The sequence below is a fragment of the Bos taurus genome, chromosome 5 (assembly GCF_002263795.3).
Source record: "Bos taurus isolate L1 Dominette 01449 registration number 42190680 breed Hereford chromosome 5, ARS-UCD2.0, whole genome shotgun sequence".
In the NCBI taxonomy this organism is placed as follows: Eukaryota; Metazoa; Chordata; class Mammalia; order Artiodactyla; family Bovidae; genus Bos; species Bos taurus.
This window is the reverse complement of record NC_037332.1, coordinates 87,763,741-87,784,584: the sequence shown is the minus strand read 5'-3', so window position 1 is coordinate 87,784,584 and position 20,844 is coordinate 87,763,741. Positions and strand designations below refer to the sequence as shown.

Here is a 20,844-nt window from a genome sequence, read left to right as displayed (position 1 = left end):
AAAGATTAAGTCCCAGTATGTTTGTCTAAAATGATGTTTCTGAGGGAACTTACACACAATGAACAGCAGCAACTCTTTCGGCATCAGGTAACATCAGCCTTTCCAGAAGGAGCCATTTCTGGCATGGGCTGACTACCTCACATGTGACCCACATTGAGCAAATGGCCTGTGTCAGCAGACAGAAAACCTGAGTAGTTATAGAAACTCTAGCTTTTCTAGAAATCAGTCTGTGCCTCTGTTAAGTATCCAAATGTTGAGACCAAAATGGAAATACATTTTGGTCTCAAAAGGTAAAACAAAAACAGCCAGTATTATGTTTTAAACATTAGTAATAAGGTACATGCACAAACCTAAAGGAAATCAACTCTCAATATTCATTGGAAGGACTGTTGCTGAAGCTCCAATACTTTGGCCACCTGACGGGAAGAGCTAACTCATTGGAAAAGACCCTGATGCTGGGGAAAATTGAAGGCAAAAAGAGAAGGGGACAGCAGAGGATCAGACAACTAGCAGATAGCATCACTGACTCAGCTGACATGAATTTGAGCAAACTCCAGAATGTAGTGGAGGACAGGAGCCAGGCATGCTGCAGTCCACGGGGTCGCAGAGTTAAACATGACTTAGTGATTGAACAACAACAACATGCACAGGATATGACACAAAACAGGCACTCAACCAGTGAGCTACATTATTAAGCCCCTGTCAAGAAAGAACTCAGAAACATACTCAGGAATCACAAAATAGCTGTTGTATGGATGGATAAAACTATGAACAAGTCAGTCAATTCCAAGTACCTGTTTTTCCAGAATGAGCTTAAGTATTATCCTCTTGGGGAAGCCACCTTCATCCCAAGCTACACACATTTTCTCACTTAACCGTGCAGGTTTCCTACCACCAACAACGAAAGTGGCACAATTACAAGTGTATTTCTCCTCCAAATGAAGAACAGACATACAACAGAAGATTGTTGACTAAAGAAATGAAGATGATCATATGGAAAGTGGTTTCTGACCACTGACAATACTACAAAGGGGCAAAAAAACAGATTTAGGAATATTCCAGTTTATAAAATCTTTTATTTAAAAAATAAAATTATAAACAAAATACAGAAAAATATTGACACCTGTGATAACAAGGAAATGACTCCTAATCTTTAGGGCAGTTGTTATCCTGGAAGAGCAAAATCATGAGTTTTAAAAAGAAATTTTATTGTCCAAAGGAGGAATGTACTTTTAAAGGTTCATCTGTAATATGTATTTGGCATTGACAAAAAAAAAAGTATTTCTATCTATACATTCAACATTCTGCAGCATATTTACATTCAAGTTACATTTCCAAATTCTATGCCAAATACAGTCTACCTCACCACCCCAAACCCCTAATAAGATAGTACTAAAATTCTGTTTATTTGTAAGAGTTCAGTATGACTTTATTAGAAAATAATTTTATGTTCCAACTAGATCAATCATATTTTAACTACTCCAACAAAACTCATTGGCCTGTTCTTCCCAGTTGAAGCCAAGCCCCTTCCAGAAAAATTAAACACAAATTGAAACTTGGGTAAAAATGAAGTTATATAGTAATTTTTGCCTCCTTCCTTAGAGATATTATTAAGCTTCCGATAAAAGGACATTGGCTCTGATAAACAGATTTTACTTTTGCAGCAATTAAGATACAAGTCACAGAAGCTTAACTCCTTTTTCAAAGATGGCTAAAGTACTTTTCCCTTTCAGCTGTTACCAGATTCTTCATCAAAATAACACATTAATAAACTCAGAGTTTTCTGAAAACTTTTCTCCATTTTCCCCATACATTCCTCAAATCAGATTATTTATTAACAATTTGTTAATTTCTTGCTTAATTTTTATAAATTACACCAGGATAGCTAGCCTAATTTCCTGATAATTTAAATTACGATTTTATTAAAATCAACATAAATTATAAATAGCTTGCATCTTTGCTACAGTTCTCAGAGAAATTTATCTGAACTTCCTGGGGAGTCAAGCCTCCATAAGGCCTGTCTGTCTAGCCTTGGTTAAAAAAAACGTCAAGATTCGAAAATTCTCATGCCTCCAAGCGATCCCATTCAAATCAAACATTCTCATATGGGATCAATTCTTTCTTAATTCTCTCATATTAAGTTCATTTTTTATGTCTAGTACGATAAATGAATGACAAAGGAAATTGATGAATGTCATTTAGTTGAGCTCTTTCTAACTGACTTCAGGTTGTGACTTCTCCTCCAGTACATGAGGGCTGGCAACTGGCAGCAGGCTGCGGAGTAGACACCACTTCTAATTCAGATTCACGAACAAAAACCACCGCATCACCACTGACGTTTATAAGACACTGTGCCTAAAAGAATAACACATTTCAGTCACATTTCAGTAACACGCTCATACTCTCCTGTTACGCTGGGGGCAGTGTTTATGTTCTACTGTTTCTGTAGAGCAGAAACAGGCATACAGTTCAAGAAAAAAATGAGCAAAGGCTAAGAAGGCAATGCATAGGAAAGGAAACAAAAAAATTCATTAATATAGTTATTTAATTTTTTAAAGGACTATGTTTAACAGTTGTAAGTGAATTATTATGTTAACAAAGCTGATAAGAGAAATCTATTCTAAAATTTAACCTAAGTAACACTCCCCTATCCTCATTAACAAAATTATATTACTTATTAGAATTAACAGTGTGGCCCCATCAGGATGTACTCTTTACCAGCAGGGCAGTCAGAAGTGGACAGCATCACAGCTCAAACCACAGGGCATCTTTAACTGTCCTCCATTAGCCATCACTGGATCCCAAAAACACCCCCCCTAAGAAGGTGGTGGGAAAAGTAATTTAGGAGCAAAACTTCCAGAGGTATTTCAGACTACTAACTAGTCACTGGGGATGTGAAAACAACACCTGACCTATGTATGACCACAGTTACCAAAATATTTACTAAAACATGTTTTAAGCCTCTGGAATCAAAGAGCTCTGAGGAACAATTCTCTTTTTTGGAGGCGGATGGGAGGTGAAAAGGCCATAGGGTGAATTCGTAGGGTCTCCCCATCAGAGGTTTTTAACTCCACCTCACCTGGTTTTTGTTTGGATTCTCCATGAAGACACACTGCTTCATTATGTAGGAGACGACAGCGTTCCCTCCCAGCGCAGCCACGTGTGCACGCACCATTGCAAACACTTCAGCGATAAAAGCATGGAGAAAACCACTGACCCCACCTTCCTAAAGGACAATGCACAAGCAAACCAAACTATATACCTGGGTAAATGAATGTACATAAAACATCAAAGAATATATATTAAAACAGTTTAAGTGATCTTACTATAATGGATGGTCCTTTTAATTTCCTTCACCATGCAGATCTGTTGCATGAATGAAAAACCTTTACCTAACACATGTCTACAACAGGGATTATTGTTGGTGTTCAGTCATTAAGGTGTGTCATAATCCCAACAGGGATTACTATCTTGATTTTAGAGACGATGAAACTGAAGCTCATGTGATGTGTCCATGATGAAGGTGGAACACAGAGCTAGTGGACAGATGGCAGAGCAAGAGTTCTAACTGTTCCTCCACCGTCAACACCTCCCTCTATGAAGCTGTTCCCGTCATCATTCAAATAAATTGATGGTAAATATACACAATGAGACTTCCCTGCTATCCCTATCTCCCACTTTGAAAATGAACCATGTTCCAAGTCACACTTGTCTTTTACAGTTTCTTGAAGGTTTGACACCTTTTCCAGCCTCGGGGTCATCGTACATGAAAGGTCCATACCCAATTTTCCACCAGGGTAACTCATACTCAATTCTTCAGGTCCTGGTTTACACGTGACTTCTTCAGAGCAATCTACCCCGCTGCTGTTGCTGCTAAGTCGCTTCAATCGTGTCCGACTCTGTGTGACCCCATAGACGGCAGCCCACCAGGCTCCCCCATCCCTGGGATTCTCCAGGCAAGAACACTGGAGTGGGTTGCCATTTCCTTCTCCAATGCATGAAAGTGAAAAGTGAAAGTGAAGTCGCTCAGTTGTGTCTGATTCGCGACCCCATGGACTGCAGCCTACCAGCCTCCTCCATCCATGGGATTTTCCAGGCAAGAGTACTGGAGTGGGGTGCTATTGCCTTCTCTGGCAATCTACCCCATCAGACCTAAATTACATTGTCCTGTTAATATTCTCTGAGAGCCCTTGTTGTATTTCTTTATATGACTTACTATTACTAAGAGCTATCTATTCACCACATGATGATGATTTACTCCACTAAATTCCATCATGCCAGGGACCGCATCTGCCATGCTCACAACTATATACGCTAACACCTGTTTCAACAGGGGCATGTACCCAGTGATCTATACATATTTGTCATGGAAGGAAATCCAACAATTTGGGGAACTTTTGCAGTGTTCAAAACCAAACAAGACAGAAACCAAAGGCTAGCTGATAGCTTAGAACGCTTTACAATCTAAATTTCCCACAAATTTTACTGAAGGTTTTTTACAGTCTAGGAAGAAATTTCCAACTTCAAATTGGAAGGTAAGGGCAAAATTTAATACACTGTTAGAAAAAGCATTTGTCTAGGTCACATTTTTCTGAAAAGCTACAGGATCCTACATAAAGTTTGTCATTAAGGAATTAAAGGAGTTGCTTCAGCCTCCCTCTGACTCAATCACAGTCCAGGACAGTCTTTTCTTCTACTTTCATCAGTTTTCCTCTTACATATAAAATCAAAAAATTCTTAGAGTAAAAGACACTACAGAGGGGTAAATTCTAATATTATGTAATTGAAAGCAAATAACTCAACAAGGAATGAACAGATTTCAGATATTACACTATATACAGGCTTCTCAGGTAGCACTAGTGGTCAAGAACCCACCTGCCAAAGCAGGAGACGTAAGAGATGTGGGTTAATCCCTGGGTCAGGAAGATCCCCTGTAGAATATGGCGACCCAGTCCAGTATTCTTTCCTTGAGAATCTCATGTTCAGAGACGCCTGGTGGGCTACAGTCATGGGGTTGCAAACAGCCAGACACAACTGAAGCAAATTAGCCCACATGCATGCATATACTACATATTATACTATTAACTATATTACAGCTGGTATTATAAATCTCTGTTGAAGGAAAATCTGTGAAGCAACATTTCGGGGTATGGTTGCTTCAGCAGTTGAAAAGACACTTTGGAAAGAAAATTTTACGCATTCAACAGTATAATATCCATGTGCAACTGGAAAAGGTTAATTCACCAATCTATGACAGCTTCTCAAACCCAAATTTGTCAAACCTCAATGGATTTAAGTGTTGCCTATTTTAATTCTATATTAAAAGGTTTTTGAGAATATCGAGATAGTTTCTTTTCCATCTCAACACAGTTAGAATATGATTATAAAAATAATTTTTCTTAAAGGAAACATCTATCTAATTAATTAATCTGTCAGAAGTCACTCCCTCATTTACACAAAAACGGCTTGTGGTTACTCTGCACCAGGCACTCTGCTGGGTGCAGGAGGGTGAGCCTGAGTTAGTAAGCAGGCTGCCATTTCCAAGAAGGCATAGAAACACTGCTGGTGAAACAAGGGGGGGAAAAACACAATTAAGTTGTGTTTATAATTGACACACTTTTAAAAAATACAAACTTCTGCTAAAGTAAATTTTGAAGAGTTTATTGGGTTTCACATTTAAATAATTAAACATTTTCCCTACTCACTATATTAATTTGTTTAGCAGCCCTGCTCAAGAAACATAAGACAAATAGAAATATAATCTTTTCCTGAGTTTAAATTCTTCTGTAATGCAAGATATAATAGGCTGACTCTGATTCTTAATTCTGACCTCATCAAGCAAGAGATTATAACTGCTGTTACTTAAAAAACAAATTAAAGTTTAATGATACCCAGTGTGAGGTAGAACTTGAACAAATAACACTGATGGCTAGAGGAGAAAACAAGCAGCCTCCTTCTTTGTCAGGAGAAAACGACAGAACTAAATGATATAAAAAAACCTCCAAAGACATCTATTCAGGATACAGTCCCCTACTATTTAATGTGAACTCTTAAAAATTGCCATTTAAATCCATCTCAGGCAAATACCTACTGAGAAACTAAGCTATTCTTTCAGGGCTGTTTTAAACCTCTATCAAACATGGATACATTTATTTTTTTTAATTTACCATCTGATAAGGATCTGTAACTTCTAATAACAAATGAATTTAAACCCAACACAACTCTTGTGATAATACTGAAAGTGAAAATGAAGTCGCTCAGTCACGTCCAACTTTTTGCGACCCTGTGGACTATAGCCTACCAGGCTCCTCTGTCCATGGAATTTTCCAGGCAAGAATATTAGAGTGGGGTTGCCATTTCCTTGGAGAAGGCAATGGCACCCCACTCCAGTACTCTTGCCTGGAAAATCCCATGGACGGAGGAGCCTGGTAGGCTGCAGTCCATGGGGTCTCTAAGAGTTGGACACAACTGAGCGACTTCACTTTCACTTTTTACTTTCATGCATTGGAGAAGGAAATAGCAACCCATTCCAGTGTTCTTGCCTGGAGAATCCCAGGGACCGGGGAACCTGGCGGGCTGCTATCTATGGGTTCGCACAGAGTCAGACACAACTGAAGCGACTTAGCAGTAGCAGCAGCCATTTCCTTCTCCAGGGCATCTTCCTGACCCAGGAATTGAACCTGGGTCTCCTGCATTGCTGGCAGACACTTTTACCATCTGAGCCTAATCTACAGCCAATCCAGACAGGTTATGGCAAAAAGTGTGTGTGTGTGTGTGTGTGTGTTACTTTTGGCAAAAAAACAATTTGAAACATGTTTAGTTTTGATACTACTACTTTCAACCACAGAAAATTCACACACACAATGAAATAACAACTATAAAATTACCTCACGTAGAGAAGTGGTTTCCCGAATGAAAAACATGTTAATTATCCCAAGATATTTTGTTATTTTTGCTCCAGGAATGAAAGAAAGAGGTGTCATCTTAACAACCCCAACGGTGGAATTTGCACAAGGGGGAGCAGAACGATTCCGGAAGTTTCCTTCACCCATTGGACTTGCTTTTTCAACTGTCACTGCTAAAATTGGAAAGAGAAGAGAAAGCATCAAGATCACATGTTGGTGACTCAATGATTCCCTAGTGTTTCCAAATAAGTGGTGACAACATTCAGCTGTCTGTGAGGCTAAGCCATGTCATGAAAGAAAAGAAATTATCATGCACTGCATGCAGTTACAAATAGAGAGAGAAAGAAAAACGTAAGAGGAAATGCTGGAATGGAATCTTTGGGAAGAAAAATGGCATTCCTGCAAAAGAAAATGTCGATGCGGTGTAGCTACACACACAATGATCGTTATAAAGTGAAGACAAAGAAAAAGCGGTAGAGCATTAAAAAATCTGCTGTAGGAACAAATTATTACGAGAGTGTGAAAGTTGTTACATTTCCCAGTGCAGTTTTTCCATCTCTTTTTCAGACGACTTCTTCATTGTCAACTTGTAGATAAACCTTATCTTAACTAGTTGTAGCAGGTTTCTTTTCCAAACCTTCTCGATCAAAGTTGTCATTTAAAAAATTTAACAAATGACCTTGGCTGTCTAAAAGTTAATTGTTCATAAAATAACAAATACCTACTGCTTATCAAATAACTACCATGAACCAGACACACACACACGTGTGTGTGTGTGTAATTTTCACAGCAACGCAGCGACATAGGTGTTGTCATCCCCATTTAACACACGAGGAAACTGAGGCTCACAAAACTTAAATAACTTGCCAAGGTCACACAGCTATTAAAATGACACTTTTAGGATTCAAAACCAGACCTGGTTGGTTTCATAGCCTGTGAGCTTCCCCCTAAATACAGTTCCTTCCCTTTAATGTCAACTCTTTCACTCAAATACATTTACCTCAAAGTCTACCAAAACACATGGAGTATAGATTAAAAAAAAAAAAAAAATCTTAGTCCTGATGCTGAGTCTAGCAGTGAGGTAAGAGTTGGCCACTTTCTCTCTGGAGATACCTTCTACTCTCACTCTAGACATTACTCTTAGTAATCTGACAGATGCCATATACTACCGAGTACCTTGGGCCCTGAAAGAGTCTCTTCAATAAAAGCTCATTAATTTCCTTCCACTATGTGACATAATATCTATTTATATACATCTAAGAATACCTTCCTAAAATAAAATACTAACAACACAACCCTGCAGCTACAATTTAAACATCTAAAGGCCCTTCAAAAGCTTTTGCTAAATGACAATTAGCATCTGCAGCTTTCACACTCCAACACATGATTGATTGGCAATGTTATTACTGAGTAGTCAGGGCCAGCCTTCACCACTGGGAAATCACGGATATGCTTCTCAAATCACAACGTGGTAGAAACATCCGCCTACTTGTCTTAATTGATCCGCGCCTTATGGTCTGAGCTTTCAGTTTAATGAGCTCTATCCAGCTGCTGCATCTGTCTGCAAAGGAACTGTAATCAACTGACGTTGCTGAAAACACAGACAGAAAACAAAAGAAAAAACAAAGAAAAAATATGGATGACGTCTCTTACTCATCACAACACTCCTCTCGATGATGTAATTTAACTGTAACTTAGGGGGAAAGGTGGTCCTTTTCAAGTCAGGTTGAGAGAGATAGTAAAGAATCAAGCTTTAGACACTGATCTGTCCAAAGCCAAGTTGTCGGTTGGCTGAGCATCTCTGGTGATGTCAGAGCTGTGTGGTCTCTTAGCGGGAACAGAAGCGGGTCTACCAAGATCAAGGAAAGGGTCACGTGCTGCGTTTTAACTAACTTCCTTTCCCTTGTTTTTATTTTACACTGTTTTTAGCTGTTTATACTTAGGACTTTAATTTACAATCAGAACTTTGTGAGTAATTCCTTGCCCTGTTTTTGCCCTGAAATCAAAAAAATAAATGAATAAATAAATAATGAGAATCAAATGCTAAAGGATACATGAAAAAAAATCACTAGTTAACTTATTTTTTGCAAACGATCTTCTTTCTACCAGTAGTAACAAGGAAGCCAAAGGGTCATTTTTATGAATATTCTATTTCCACATCTGATTTTGGCAACAAAACTTCTATTAACATGGAGTGAGGATCAAGTGTGAGCCCAACAAGTTCTCCTTTTCCAAAGGATATCTTTTACTACTGTTGAGCTAAAAAATAATATTAAAAAGCTAAAGTCTTATATTTAGAAACTGGGACACTACTAAAATGCTAGATGGCGTAAATATTACTTGAATTTCACAATCTAACTACAACAAAGCCACATTTTGGTGTCTATCCCATTGTCCAGAGCACTTCTTCGATGTCTGTATGCTTATGCACCACCACGCTAGAATTTCACACCTTTGGTGACTATTGGCTTCATTAGACAAACTCACCTCTCTGTGCAGCTGGTATACCTGAGTTAGAACTTGCACTCTCCAGGTGTTCTAGTAAGACAATATGAACAACATTAGCTTGGATGCTAAGTACAAGCCAGTATCTCTTTGCTCTTGGTTAATACTCTCTAAAAACCAGATGAATAGGAGAAAATTTTTATGGCCTCATTATAAAAGCAAACCAAATAGAAGTACTTAGGTTTAAAATGGCAGTTTCTATTGATATATGAAAACTAGCTCGGTTAATAAACACCATGCCAAGAAAGATTACTTGTTATTATAACACAAAGAAAGTTCCAGAAAGTCTACATGTTAGAAAATACCAACACAGTAACAAATGTTAGCGGGACGGAAGCAGGATGTGGGAAACCTGAACAGAGAAAAGGGTCGATGTACTGGGAAGAAAATCTGAAATGAAAGAGGGAAGGTAAATGTCTATGGGGGAAAAGCCAGTAAGATTAAGAGCTACAGACAAAGCAATGACCTGTGTCTCATAGATAAACACACACCATACATTAGCCCCGCCCCACCCACCTCACCACCAACCCCCTCATTCAAAGCTTTCACTTTCAACAGCTTCCTCTGAAACTATCATGACTTTATGGAACTAAAAGGTGACTACTTTTCACAGAAATAACTAGGAATCCCAAACTATAACCTCCTTTCTAGTACGCTCACAAAAGCAACATCTTGAATTCTTCCTGAAAGTTTATATTTTTATCATAGATATTTAAGGAACTGTACAATTCAAACAGCACTACATTAAAAAAAAAAAAGTCATCATCTATTTCTAATTTTCAGGCTCTACCCACACTAGCATATTTGAATTTTTGTTTCTAAGAATCTCATAACTGAAGATATATAGTGTTGCCAAGACAGAAATAACTCATAAAAACACTAAGAATAATTTGGGTCAGCCATTTTTTATTATTATAAACTAAGTAATAAGTAAATATATAATATTTTTGTGTCTGTGTCATATGGTGATTTTGGGGGTAATATTCTTAAATTTGTAAAAGTTGTACTTTTCAAAAATCAGAAGTATACAGAATGTATCTGCCAACTGGGGGACAATGACATATCTCCCATCCCCACTCCACCTCTTTTTCCCTAAGGCTAGTGACCACGAGCTAATACTGGAGAGAGTACAGTGGTCAACATTCCTCTTGAGATACACAGCTGTCCAATAAAAGGGATCATGAGGAGAAGTTCACAAAATGACTTGTGAGGGGATCACACTGGGTGTGCCCTGACCATCATGAAGTTCTCGAGGGAGTGTCCTCCTGATTCGGGATCCTGAGGGGTACTGGAAGCCCAGAAGGAGACAGGACCTACAGCAGGAAGACTAAACAGAACTGACACTCAATTTCTAGCAACAGCTGATCCAATGCAGAAGCTGGGAAAGTAAGTGGCCCACCCCAGGCTCACATATCCCAGGAGAGTTCCAGGACTCCCAGAGGTCCTGGGCAGCACAGCCTCACTGAGTACAGACACAGAAAATACAGTTGGCATTAAAGACCCTAGTTTTATCGTGTGGGGATGGGAAGAAGGGAGAGGAAGCTAAGAGAAAACATGAAAATGACTAAATTATCCTCTATACCTTCATATTATCTTGGCAATATGGAATTCCCTGGTAGCAACTGTATATGAAATGTCCACAAAAAGAGCTTATACATGTAGAATCTATCTGCTCCCATCTTCAAATATGTCAAGTGTTAAAAAGTAAAGGTATACAATGGTCTGTAGATTATCTGTGTTTTTTTTTTTTTTTTTAAGGATAAATAGAACATCTTTGCAAAGAGAGACAATATAGCTATTAGAAGCACTTGCCTCTTGGGAAGGAAAATGAAGGGAGAAGGGAGCTTTATTTTGGACAATGTGGTCTTTTTGCAGGGTTTGAATTTTTTATCATGTACACTTACTACACTTACTACTTTCCCCAAAGTTTTACAAAAGTGGAGAAGAAGAGAACCAAGAGAGCAAAAGTATTTATTCCCAGCCCTCAAATGTGAATGAGTCAGGAGACCTCTGACCTCACTGAAGGAGAGCAGGTTCACCTTCTGCCACGTTTGCCTGGACACTCATTTTTTTCCATCAGAGAAAAGGCCCAAGAGAAGCTAGTCCTGTGGACTTCAGCACTTTGGACTGGTCTGAACACCTCAAACATCTAATGACCTCAGGCTCTCTGCCCCTTCTGATTACTGTTTGGCTTCCCAGGTAACAGCCTTTTCAAGAGAAGGTGGCATAGACATTAGCTGTCTGGCTCACTGACAAAGCAGAAATTCTGGTGGTGTGTGTGTTAGTTGCTCAGTAGTATCTGACTCTTTGTGATCCCATGGACTGTACAGCCTACCAGGCTCTTCTGTCCATGGGATTTTCTAGGCAAGGATACTGGAGTGGATTGCCATTTCCTTCTCCAGGGGATCTTCCCGACCCAGGGATCGAACTCAGGTCTCCTGCATTGCAGGAAGATGCTTTACCGTCTGAGCTACTAGGGAAGCCCTCTGCAATCTCTAGTGCGTGCATGCTCAATTGTGTCTGACTCTTTGTGACCCCATGGACCATAGCCTACCAGGCTCCTCTGTCCACGGGATTCTCTAAGGCAAGAAAACTGCAGTAGGTTGCTGTTTCCTTCTCAGGGGCTCTTCCCCACCCACGGGTCAAACCCGCATCTCCTGTTCCCTGCACTGCAGGCAGATTCTCTATTGCTGAGCCATCGGGGAAGCCCCATGCAATCTCTAAGCCAGTACTTTAAAAAGGCAACAGATTTCATACTCAGAAGTAGAAACTTTTTAAATGTCCTTGAGGCTTTGCTGGGGAGCCAATGCTCAGTTCTGGCCATTTGTATATCTCTGTGGAAGACTTTGAGACAAACACTTCGTATGTCAGGTCCCCACTGAAGCCGCAAAGAGAGTTTAAATCAAGCCACACAGCAACCCAGTTCTCTTACCATTTCCTTGCCCACTGAATACAATTTTGCTATTCAAAAAATCTACTAAGTGATAGTGATGATCCCTCAAAAAAAAAACAATGCTGGAAAGTTAACAAGGCAAGCAGAACAACATATAGAACTATTTCCTTAGTATACTCTAATGACTTTTAACAGGCCTGAGCAGAGTGGGGAGGGGGATTAATCCAGATTAAAGTGGTTTAGTGGAAATGAGCATACAGATGAAAAACAAAAAGAAAATGTAGCAAGAATTCTTCCTCCTTCAATTATACCCCTGCCAGTGCTTCCGAAGTTTGAGATGCCTCCATCCTCCTAAACAATCTGTCATACCAATGACAAAGGGATGTACTAGTCACGATAAAGTCTTACACTGACTACTCTTCTGACAATTTACTATCATTAAATTTTACAGATCATCTTTGCTCTGAATAATTAAAAAAGTCTTTGAGACATTCTTTTCCTGTCACCCTAAGAAAAGTATTAAAGCTGAAAAAATTCCTGCAAACTCTGAAAAGATTCTCTGGCAGATAAAACTATGTGCAATCTGGAGTCTCTAAACTATATTGCTTTATTTTCCTATTTAAACATGCTCAGTTTTAAACTATGATGATCAAAATTTGGTTTTATGTTCCTTTAGGCATTTCCTTAATGCACTGATCAGTATCTGGCTTAATGACTGAGTGAGACAAATGATGTATGTAAACATTCAGTATATACCTGGACCCTAATGGTCTTCAAATATTGGTGGTTTGATAATGAAATTGACATATTACAGTTAAAAATTATTAAGGCATGGAGAAAAATATAAGTTGTTTTTCACTAGAAGAAAAAAATTCAACTAGAATACACAGATAATACATATATGACAAAAGACAATTAGTTGCCCTATTTGAATCATTAAAACTTCCAATTAAAGGTGTACAGTATCTTAACCCACTTGCTTTTCTTCTTTAGTCCCCATCATTCACTCCTCTCACTACTATCCTTTGTTATCTTTTTTCCCCAAATAATCCTGGGTTTTGGTCAGTAGCCCAATTCAACTTTCTTTGCTTTTCACTCCCTCGATTCCTGATTGGCTTTTACTGCCCTCGGGCTGCCTTGAAGAAGCTAAGATTCCCTATCTCTACTTCTTCATCCAACTCTTTGCTTCCTTCACACTTCTTAGGTGCAATTTTCACATTTTCCACTCTTTATAGAGTTCCTATTCATTCTCTTTCCCCTCAGTATCTTTCTCCTTTCAGGATCCCCTACTGATTGCTGTGGCCACCAATAACAAGGAAAATTTAGCATTTTTAATAGATTTCCCTGGTGGCTCAGACGGTAAAGCGTCTGTCTACAATGTGAGAGACCCAGGTTCGAGCCCTGGTTTGGGAAGATCCCCTGGAGAAGGAAATGGCAATCCACTCCAGTACTATTGCCTGGAAAATCTCATGGACAGAGAAGCCTGGTAGGCTACAGTTTGTGGGGTCGCAAAGAGTCGGACACGACTGAGCGACTTCACTTTCACACTTTCAGCGTTTGGTCACGTGTGCTTAGTCTCTCAGTCCTGCCCAACTCTGTAGCCTGCAAAGCACTTCTGTCCATGGGGATTCTCCAGGCAAGAATTCTGGAGTGGGCTGCCATGCCCTCCTCCAGGGGATCTTCCCAACCCAGGGATCAAACCCAGGTTTCCCGCATGGCAGGCAGATTCTTCACCATCTGAGCCACCAGGGAAGCCCAAGAATACTGGAGTGGGTAGCCTATCCCTTCTCCAGGGGATCTTCCTGACCCAGGAATTGAACTGGGGTCTCCTGCATTGCAGGTAGATTCTTTACCAGCTGAGCTACCAGGGAAGCCCACCATTTGGTCATAGTGACTAAATATATCTTAAAAAATAAGAGAGAAAAAACAGACATGCAATGAACTGTTAATATAAAAAAACTTTAGTTAATATAAAGAATTATATATACTTGTAAGAATTCAGAACCATTAGTTGGTAGGAAAAACTAAAAGCTAATTTCTGTAATTCTTATAGATTTATATTTCTAATAACTAGTTTACAATAATTTAAAGCAAGTCATTTAAGTTTAAAATATTAAACTATATTTTAAAATCAAATTTGGTTTAACAAAAAAGTAAACTCCAATAGTCTACTGTAAAAATAAAGGAAAAAGGTTCCAATGTGGATACCTAATTATGGAGTACAATGCATTGAGGGGTGTAAGTTTTCTTTTTTACTGAAATCCAGAATGTGACCTATGTTTGTCACATTAGTCAGCAACTGCTCAGTGAAAAGAGAACTCCTCCCAGCCTCTAGTTAATGCAACTGAACGTGAGGATACCACCCCAGCATAAAGCCAAGTGACAGCAGAAATAAGCATGGGGGGTAGGGAGTAATAAAAAAATGTTTCCTCTATACAGTTTCATCCAACAGTATACAAACACTAAAAGTGACTCAATTAAACACTTTTATAGCCTTAAATTCTCAGAATTTTAGTGAAAACCATTATCCTGATATAGATTAGATTTATAAAGTATTTGATATCTATTTATATATGTGTGTGTATATAGTGGTATATGATTCACACACGTTTGTCTAACGTAAGTTCTTAAAGTCCCACAATATGGTATCTAATATCTCAAGATTCAGGTCTTTAAATGTGTATCTACTAAAGCAATATGCTAATCTTTTATATAAAAAAATTATACACATCTTTTACCCAGATTAATTTACTCAGATTCTCTATTTTTACTATATTTGCTCAATCTTTTTTCACTTTCACTTCATAAAATATATATGATTTTAAAATTCTCTTAAAAACCATTTCAGAGTGAAGTGACATATTAAAAAAATTGACATATAGATATTAATGAAGGGGAAAAATATTATGAAAGTGCCATAAAAATTTATGATAAAAACTCTCCAGAAAGCAGGAATAGAAGGAACATACCTCAACATAATAAAAGCTATATATGACAAACCCACAGCAAACATTATCCTCAATGGTGAAAAATTGAAAGCATTTCCTCTAAAGTCAGGAACAAGACAAGGGTGCCCACTTTCACCATTACTATTCAACATAGTTTTGGAAGTTCTGGCCACAGCAATCAGAGCAGAAAAAGAAATAAAAGGAATCCAAATTGAAAAAGAAAAAGTAAAACTCTCACTGTTTACAGGTGACATGATCCTAAAGACTCCACCAGAAAATTACTAGAACTAATCAATGAATATAGTAAAGTTTCAGGATATAAAATCAACACACAGAAATCCCTTGCATTCCTATACACTAATAATGAGAAAATAGAAAGAGAAAATTAAGGAAACAATTCCATTCACCATTGCAATGAAAAGAATAAAATACTTAGGAATATATCTACCTAAAGAAACTAAAGACCTATATATAGAAAACTACAAAACACTGGTCAAAGAAATCAAAGAGGACACTAATAGATGGAGAAATATACCATGTTCATGGATTGGAAGAATCAATATACTGAAAATGAGTATACTACCCAAAGCAATTTATAGATTCAATGCAATCCCTATCAAGCTACCAACGGTATTCTTCACAGAGCTAGAACAAATAATTTCACAATTTGTATGGAAATACAAAAAACCTCGAATAGCCAAAGCGATCTTGAGAAAGAAGAATGGAACTGGAGGAATCAACCTGCCTGACTTCAGGCTCTACTACAAAGCCACAGTCATCAAGACAGTATGGTACTGGCACAAAGACAGAAATATAGATCAATGGAACAAAAAGAAAGCCCAGAGATAAATCCACGCACATATGGACATCTTATCTTTGACAAAGGAGGCAAGAATATACAATGGATTAAAGACAATCTCTTTAACAAGTGGTGCTGGGAAAACTGGTCAACCACTTGTAAAAGAATGAAACTAGACCACTTTCTAACACCATACACAAAAATAAACTCAAAATGGATTAAAGATCTCAACGTAAGACCAGAAACTATAAAACTCCTAGAGAAGAACATGGGCAAAACACTCTCCGACATACATCACAGCAGGATCCTCTATGACCCACCTCCCAGAATATTGGAAATAAAAGCAAAAATAAACAAAGGGGACCTAGTTAAACTTAAAAGCTTCTGCACAACAAAGGAAACTATAAGCAAGGTGAAAAGACAGCCTTCAGAATGGGAGAAAATAATAGCAAATGACACAATAGACAAACAACTAATCTCAAAAATATACAAGCAACTCCTACAGCTCAATTCCAGAAAAATAAATGACCCAATCAAAAAATGGGCCAAAGAACTAAATAGACATTTCTCCAAAGAAGACATACAGATGGCTAACAAACACATGAAAAGATGCTCAACATCACTCATTATCAGAGAAATGCAAATCAAAACCACTATGAGGTATCATTTCACGCCAGTCAGAATGGCTGCGATCCAAAAGTCTACAAGCAATAAATGCTGGAGAGGGTGTGGAGAAAAGGGAACCCTCTTACACTGTTGGTGGGAATGCAAACTAGTACAGCCACTATGGAGAACAGTGTGGAGATTCCTTAAAAAACTGGAAATAGAACTGCCTTATGATCCAGCAATCCCACTGCTGGGCATACACACTGAGGAAACCAGAAGGGAAAGAGACACATGTACCCCAATGTTCATCACAGCACTGTTTATAATAGCCAGGACATGGAAGCAACCTAGATGTCCATCAGCAGATGAATGGATAAGAAAGCTGTGGTACATATACACAATGGAGTATTACTCAGCCATTAAAAAGAATACATTTGAATCAGTTCTAATGAGGTGGATGAAACTGGAGCCTATTATACAGAGTAAAGTAAGCCAGAAAGAAAAACACCAATACAGTATACTAACGCATATATATGGAATTTAGAAAGATGGTAACAATAACCCTGTATACGAGACAGCAAAAGAGACACTGATGTATAGAACAGTCTTTTGGACTCTGTGGGAGAGGGAGAGGGTGGGATGATTTGGGAGAATGGCATTGAAATATGTATAATATCATATATGAGACGAGTTGCCAGTCCAGGTTTGATGCACGATACTGGATGCTTGGGGCTGGTGCACTGGGACGACCCAGAGGGATGGTATGGGGAGGGAGGAGGGTTCAGGATGGGGAACACATGTATACCTGTGGCAGATTCATTTTGATATATGGCAAAACCAATACAATATTGTAAAGTTAAATAAAATAAAATTTTAAAAAATTGCTATTGTTATCTTTTTTTCTTATAACACAGGTTCATATGAAAAAAAAGTAATTTATGGTGATGCCACATCATCTCTGTTCCTCACAGTATTCAGAGAATTTTGATGACCTTCACTTGATAATGTTCTTTAAGAAATTACTTAAATTACTAAAATTACTTAAATATCAAAAATTACTTTTTGATATTTCAAATCAGAAAAATCAAGATAACTAGCAAGGTAACATGAAATCAACCATAATTTGAGACACACATCAAAACTGTTTTGTTTACCTTGAGAAACAAAACCAAGTATAACAAAACATAGAAGGGGAAAAAAACTGAACATGGATGGACAACTCAGGCCCAGGCTTACTCTACACAGTCAATTAGAATACACATAATTGAAACATATTCTCTTCAAAGAGTCTCTCATTTTCAGTAACACCAAAAGATAAGTAAAGGTTTATCTACAAGTGAAAAGATGGAAGTATTAATAAACATACTGTGCATAGCTCTTGACACTACTCTGTCAACTAAAAAAATAAAAATTTTCATAAATCATCTCATTTGTGATGAGAACTTGGAAAATAAATTAGTATTCAAAGTTTTCAGAATTAAAAAAGATAAACCTCAGTCAGCTTAGCTAACTGACCTAACTATAAAAACTATATTTATTTATCATATCAGTTGTCAATTTTTAAGCCTCTGGTTGCAGAAAGAAAGTAAAGTTTTTTTTTTTTTTAACATTTATTTCCCATCCTTGCCTTTCTATCTCCCACCTATTTCCTCTAAACTGCTAAGCTTAACTGTTTCCAGATATTTCTATTCTCTATTCAAAGCCTGTCTTCATGTTAAAATACTCAGCTACTACATTCATGATATAACACTCTATTATTACATGTTTCCTACCTTTCAAAAGCCATTCTATCCTCAAATTTTCTAAAATATTTTGAAATAACTTCTTCTAATGTATATAGCATAGCACACGTTCTCCTGGAGAGACGTCAGGAAGCAAAGACAATAAGTAAGCATGCAACATAAACCACAGTATACACGACTTTAAAAAAAATGCACAGGTAAACTTTTTAGTATTCACTGATGAATTTAAAATATAACATTCAAAGAAAGGCACGTAGGTTTTACAGTTAAGTACTTAGTATTAAAAGTTTTATATATATATATATGTAAAAGTATTAGATGTGATGATATTATTATGAAGCTGATAACGGTGACAACGATGATGATAAAGGCAGCAGGATCTCATTCAGTGATTTTCAAACTTTTTGAAACCCTTTCTTCTAACAAAATCACACAGAAAGCGAACACAGAAAGCACAGTGAATCAAAGCTACTCTAGTTCAGAGGTAGGTGAGCCAGCACTAACCCCGACACCTTGCCTCTTGGAAGGCCACAAGGCACCTCTGAAGAAATTCTAGGGTTTGGAGGGACAGAGTTTAAAAATCATTGGTTTAACTGATTTGAAGCTATTTGGAAAATGAACTCAAAGAAGCTCAATGTGACCTCAGGCATAATTTAGCTTTTGTTTTTAGTAATAATTGAAGAACCATACACCATAGAAACTCAAAAAAATCCGAGAATTTTAAAGGCTGGAGAGAATCTTCATCTTTTCACATTTTACAAATGAAGAACTGAGACTTCAGTGGCTTAACTGCAGATTAACTGGCCCAAGTTCTCACATCTGATATCATCAGGAGCAGAAATGAGAAAAAAGCCAGGTCTCTTGCTTTATTAGTCCACTTTATGGCCCTTTCCCATGCTCCTTAAAATAAACTGCAAATATTTTAGGTATTGTTTAGATATAACTTATTCTGCTCAAATTCTTCTTTGTTTTTCAGTTCACAGAGTATCATTTGTGCAAAATACACTGATTACTACAAAAAGCATTAGTTTTAATTACCTTTGAAAACATTTTGAAAGCTATTACTGAAACTGTAAGTTATCAATATAGACATGGTTAATTTACAGAGTTTAAATTTAATCTTCCGCAGATTTCAGGAGCTATTAACAACATGGTAAAATAGAGCTGACAGGGACCTCAACTCCACAAATAAATATTTTTATAGATTAGCAACTAATCAAACCTTATTGCTGATAGGGTTATTGGTTTTAGTTGCCCCCTCCTCACCACTGCTGGGTAAGGATAAACTAAGTGAAAACTAAAAGTAGTTTGAAACTAACCCTGTGTTAAATGTAAGTTTCTATAGAAAGCAGATGTTTAAAAAAAAAAAATCTTATGAAGTCAGTTCAAGGAAGATTCTAGACTGTTCTGCTTTTTGTTCTAAAAGCTATATTTAAGTTATAAATCTGAACTCAGATTATCTTTGGATTTATCCCTTCTTTTTTTTTTTTTAAAAGAAATTCTCTATGAAGTTCTAAATGAGAATTTTATTTGGACAAAAAGGAAAAAGAACCACATGGTAACCATGTTAGAAAGTTCCAAATCTGAAAGTAGCTTAACTTTTTCAGCTCCAAAATATGAGTCAAGATCTATTTATCTTCATAGACTCTGAACTGATTTAGTAAAGACTCTACTGATATATACACAATGTGAATTTAAAGCTATTATGTATTATAACTAACTTCATATCAGATAAAGTAACTGACAAATAGAAATCATATGCATGATAAAATGTAAACATTAGAAAGGCCATCTGATTTTAAATAATGAATGCATCATTTCTCAGAATAAAAAATTTAGGAAAAACACAAACATTTATTGTATATAAACTGCTCTAAGATAAGGTACAGTAATTCTGAAATTTTTGTAAGAATTACATTGAAATCACAAGAGAAATGGAAAAAACTACCTCCCATTTTTCTCCAAGATTGTAGAGATATAAATATACCTAATGTTACTGAATTAAGGGATAATCATTTTGCATTTGAAAAAATGTTCCTCAAATATAAGATACCCGAAAGACAGAAAGCTCATCCCTTTCTCACTTGCACTAATCCTTGCCCAAAACCTCTCTCCACATAGCTTCTGAAGAAAATAAGTATTTTGTTGTCTAAGAAAATCTAGAAGTTTCTGCAAGAGGTTACAATGTTGCTGGAAAAAATTCACCAGATAAAAATATCAAAAATACCATATGTGAACAGTTAACTTTGGGAAATCCAAATCTCTGAAAATAAAACTTTAATATATTTGAGGTATTAGAACAGAATATTATATGAAAAATTACCTTAATAAGTTATGATGAGATTACTAGAGAAATCAAAATGAAAGCAACAGTACTCCCTCCCCTTTATGAACATGAAGAAACATACAATGGGGAATGAAGAACAAATCTCCATTTCAAAATTAA

General features: G+C 37.2%; 1 protein-coding gene across 16 annotated transcripts in view; it reads right to left on the bottom strand.

Annotated features, from left to right (window-relative positions):
* Positions 1-1,056: 1,056 nt before the first annotated feature.
* C2CD5 (C2 calcium dependent domain containing 5) overlaps positions 1,057-20,844 on the bottom strand; it is a 91,802-nt gene continuing 72,014 nt past the window's right edge. For 7 of the 16 annotated variants that reach the window (XM_059886440.1, XM_059886441.1, XM_059886439.1 and 4 more), the window contains 3 exons: positions 6,888-7,078; positions 3,080-3,226; positions 1,057-2,355 (listed from right to left, as the gene is read on the bottom strand). In XM_059886440.1, the coding sequence (XP_059742423.1) occupies positions 2,224-2,355; positions 3,080-3,226; positions 6,888-7,078 (470 nt within the window). In that variant the 3' untranslated portion in view covers positions 1,057-2,223. Of the gene's footprint in view, positions 2,356-3,079; positions 3,227-4,875; positions 5,001-6,887; positions 7,079-8,394; positions 8,497-9,392; positions 9,444-20,844 lie in introns of those variants that run through there. The other 9 variants (XM_059886435.1, XM_059886436.1, XM_059886445.1 and 6 more) reach the window with 3 other exon arrangements.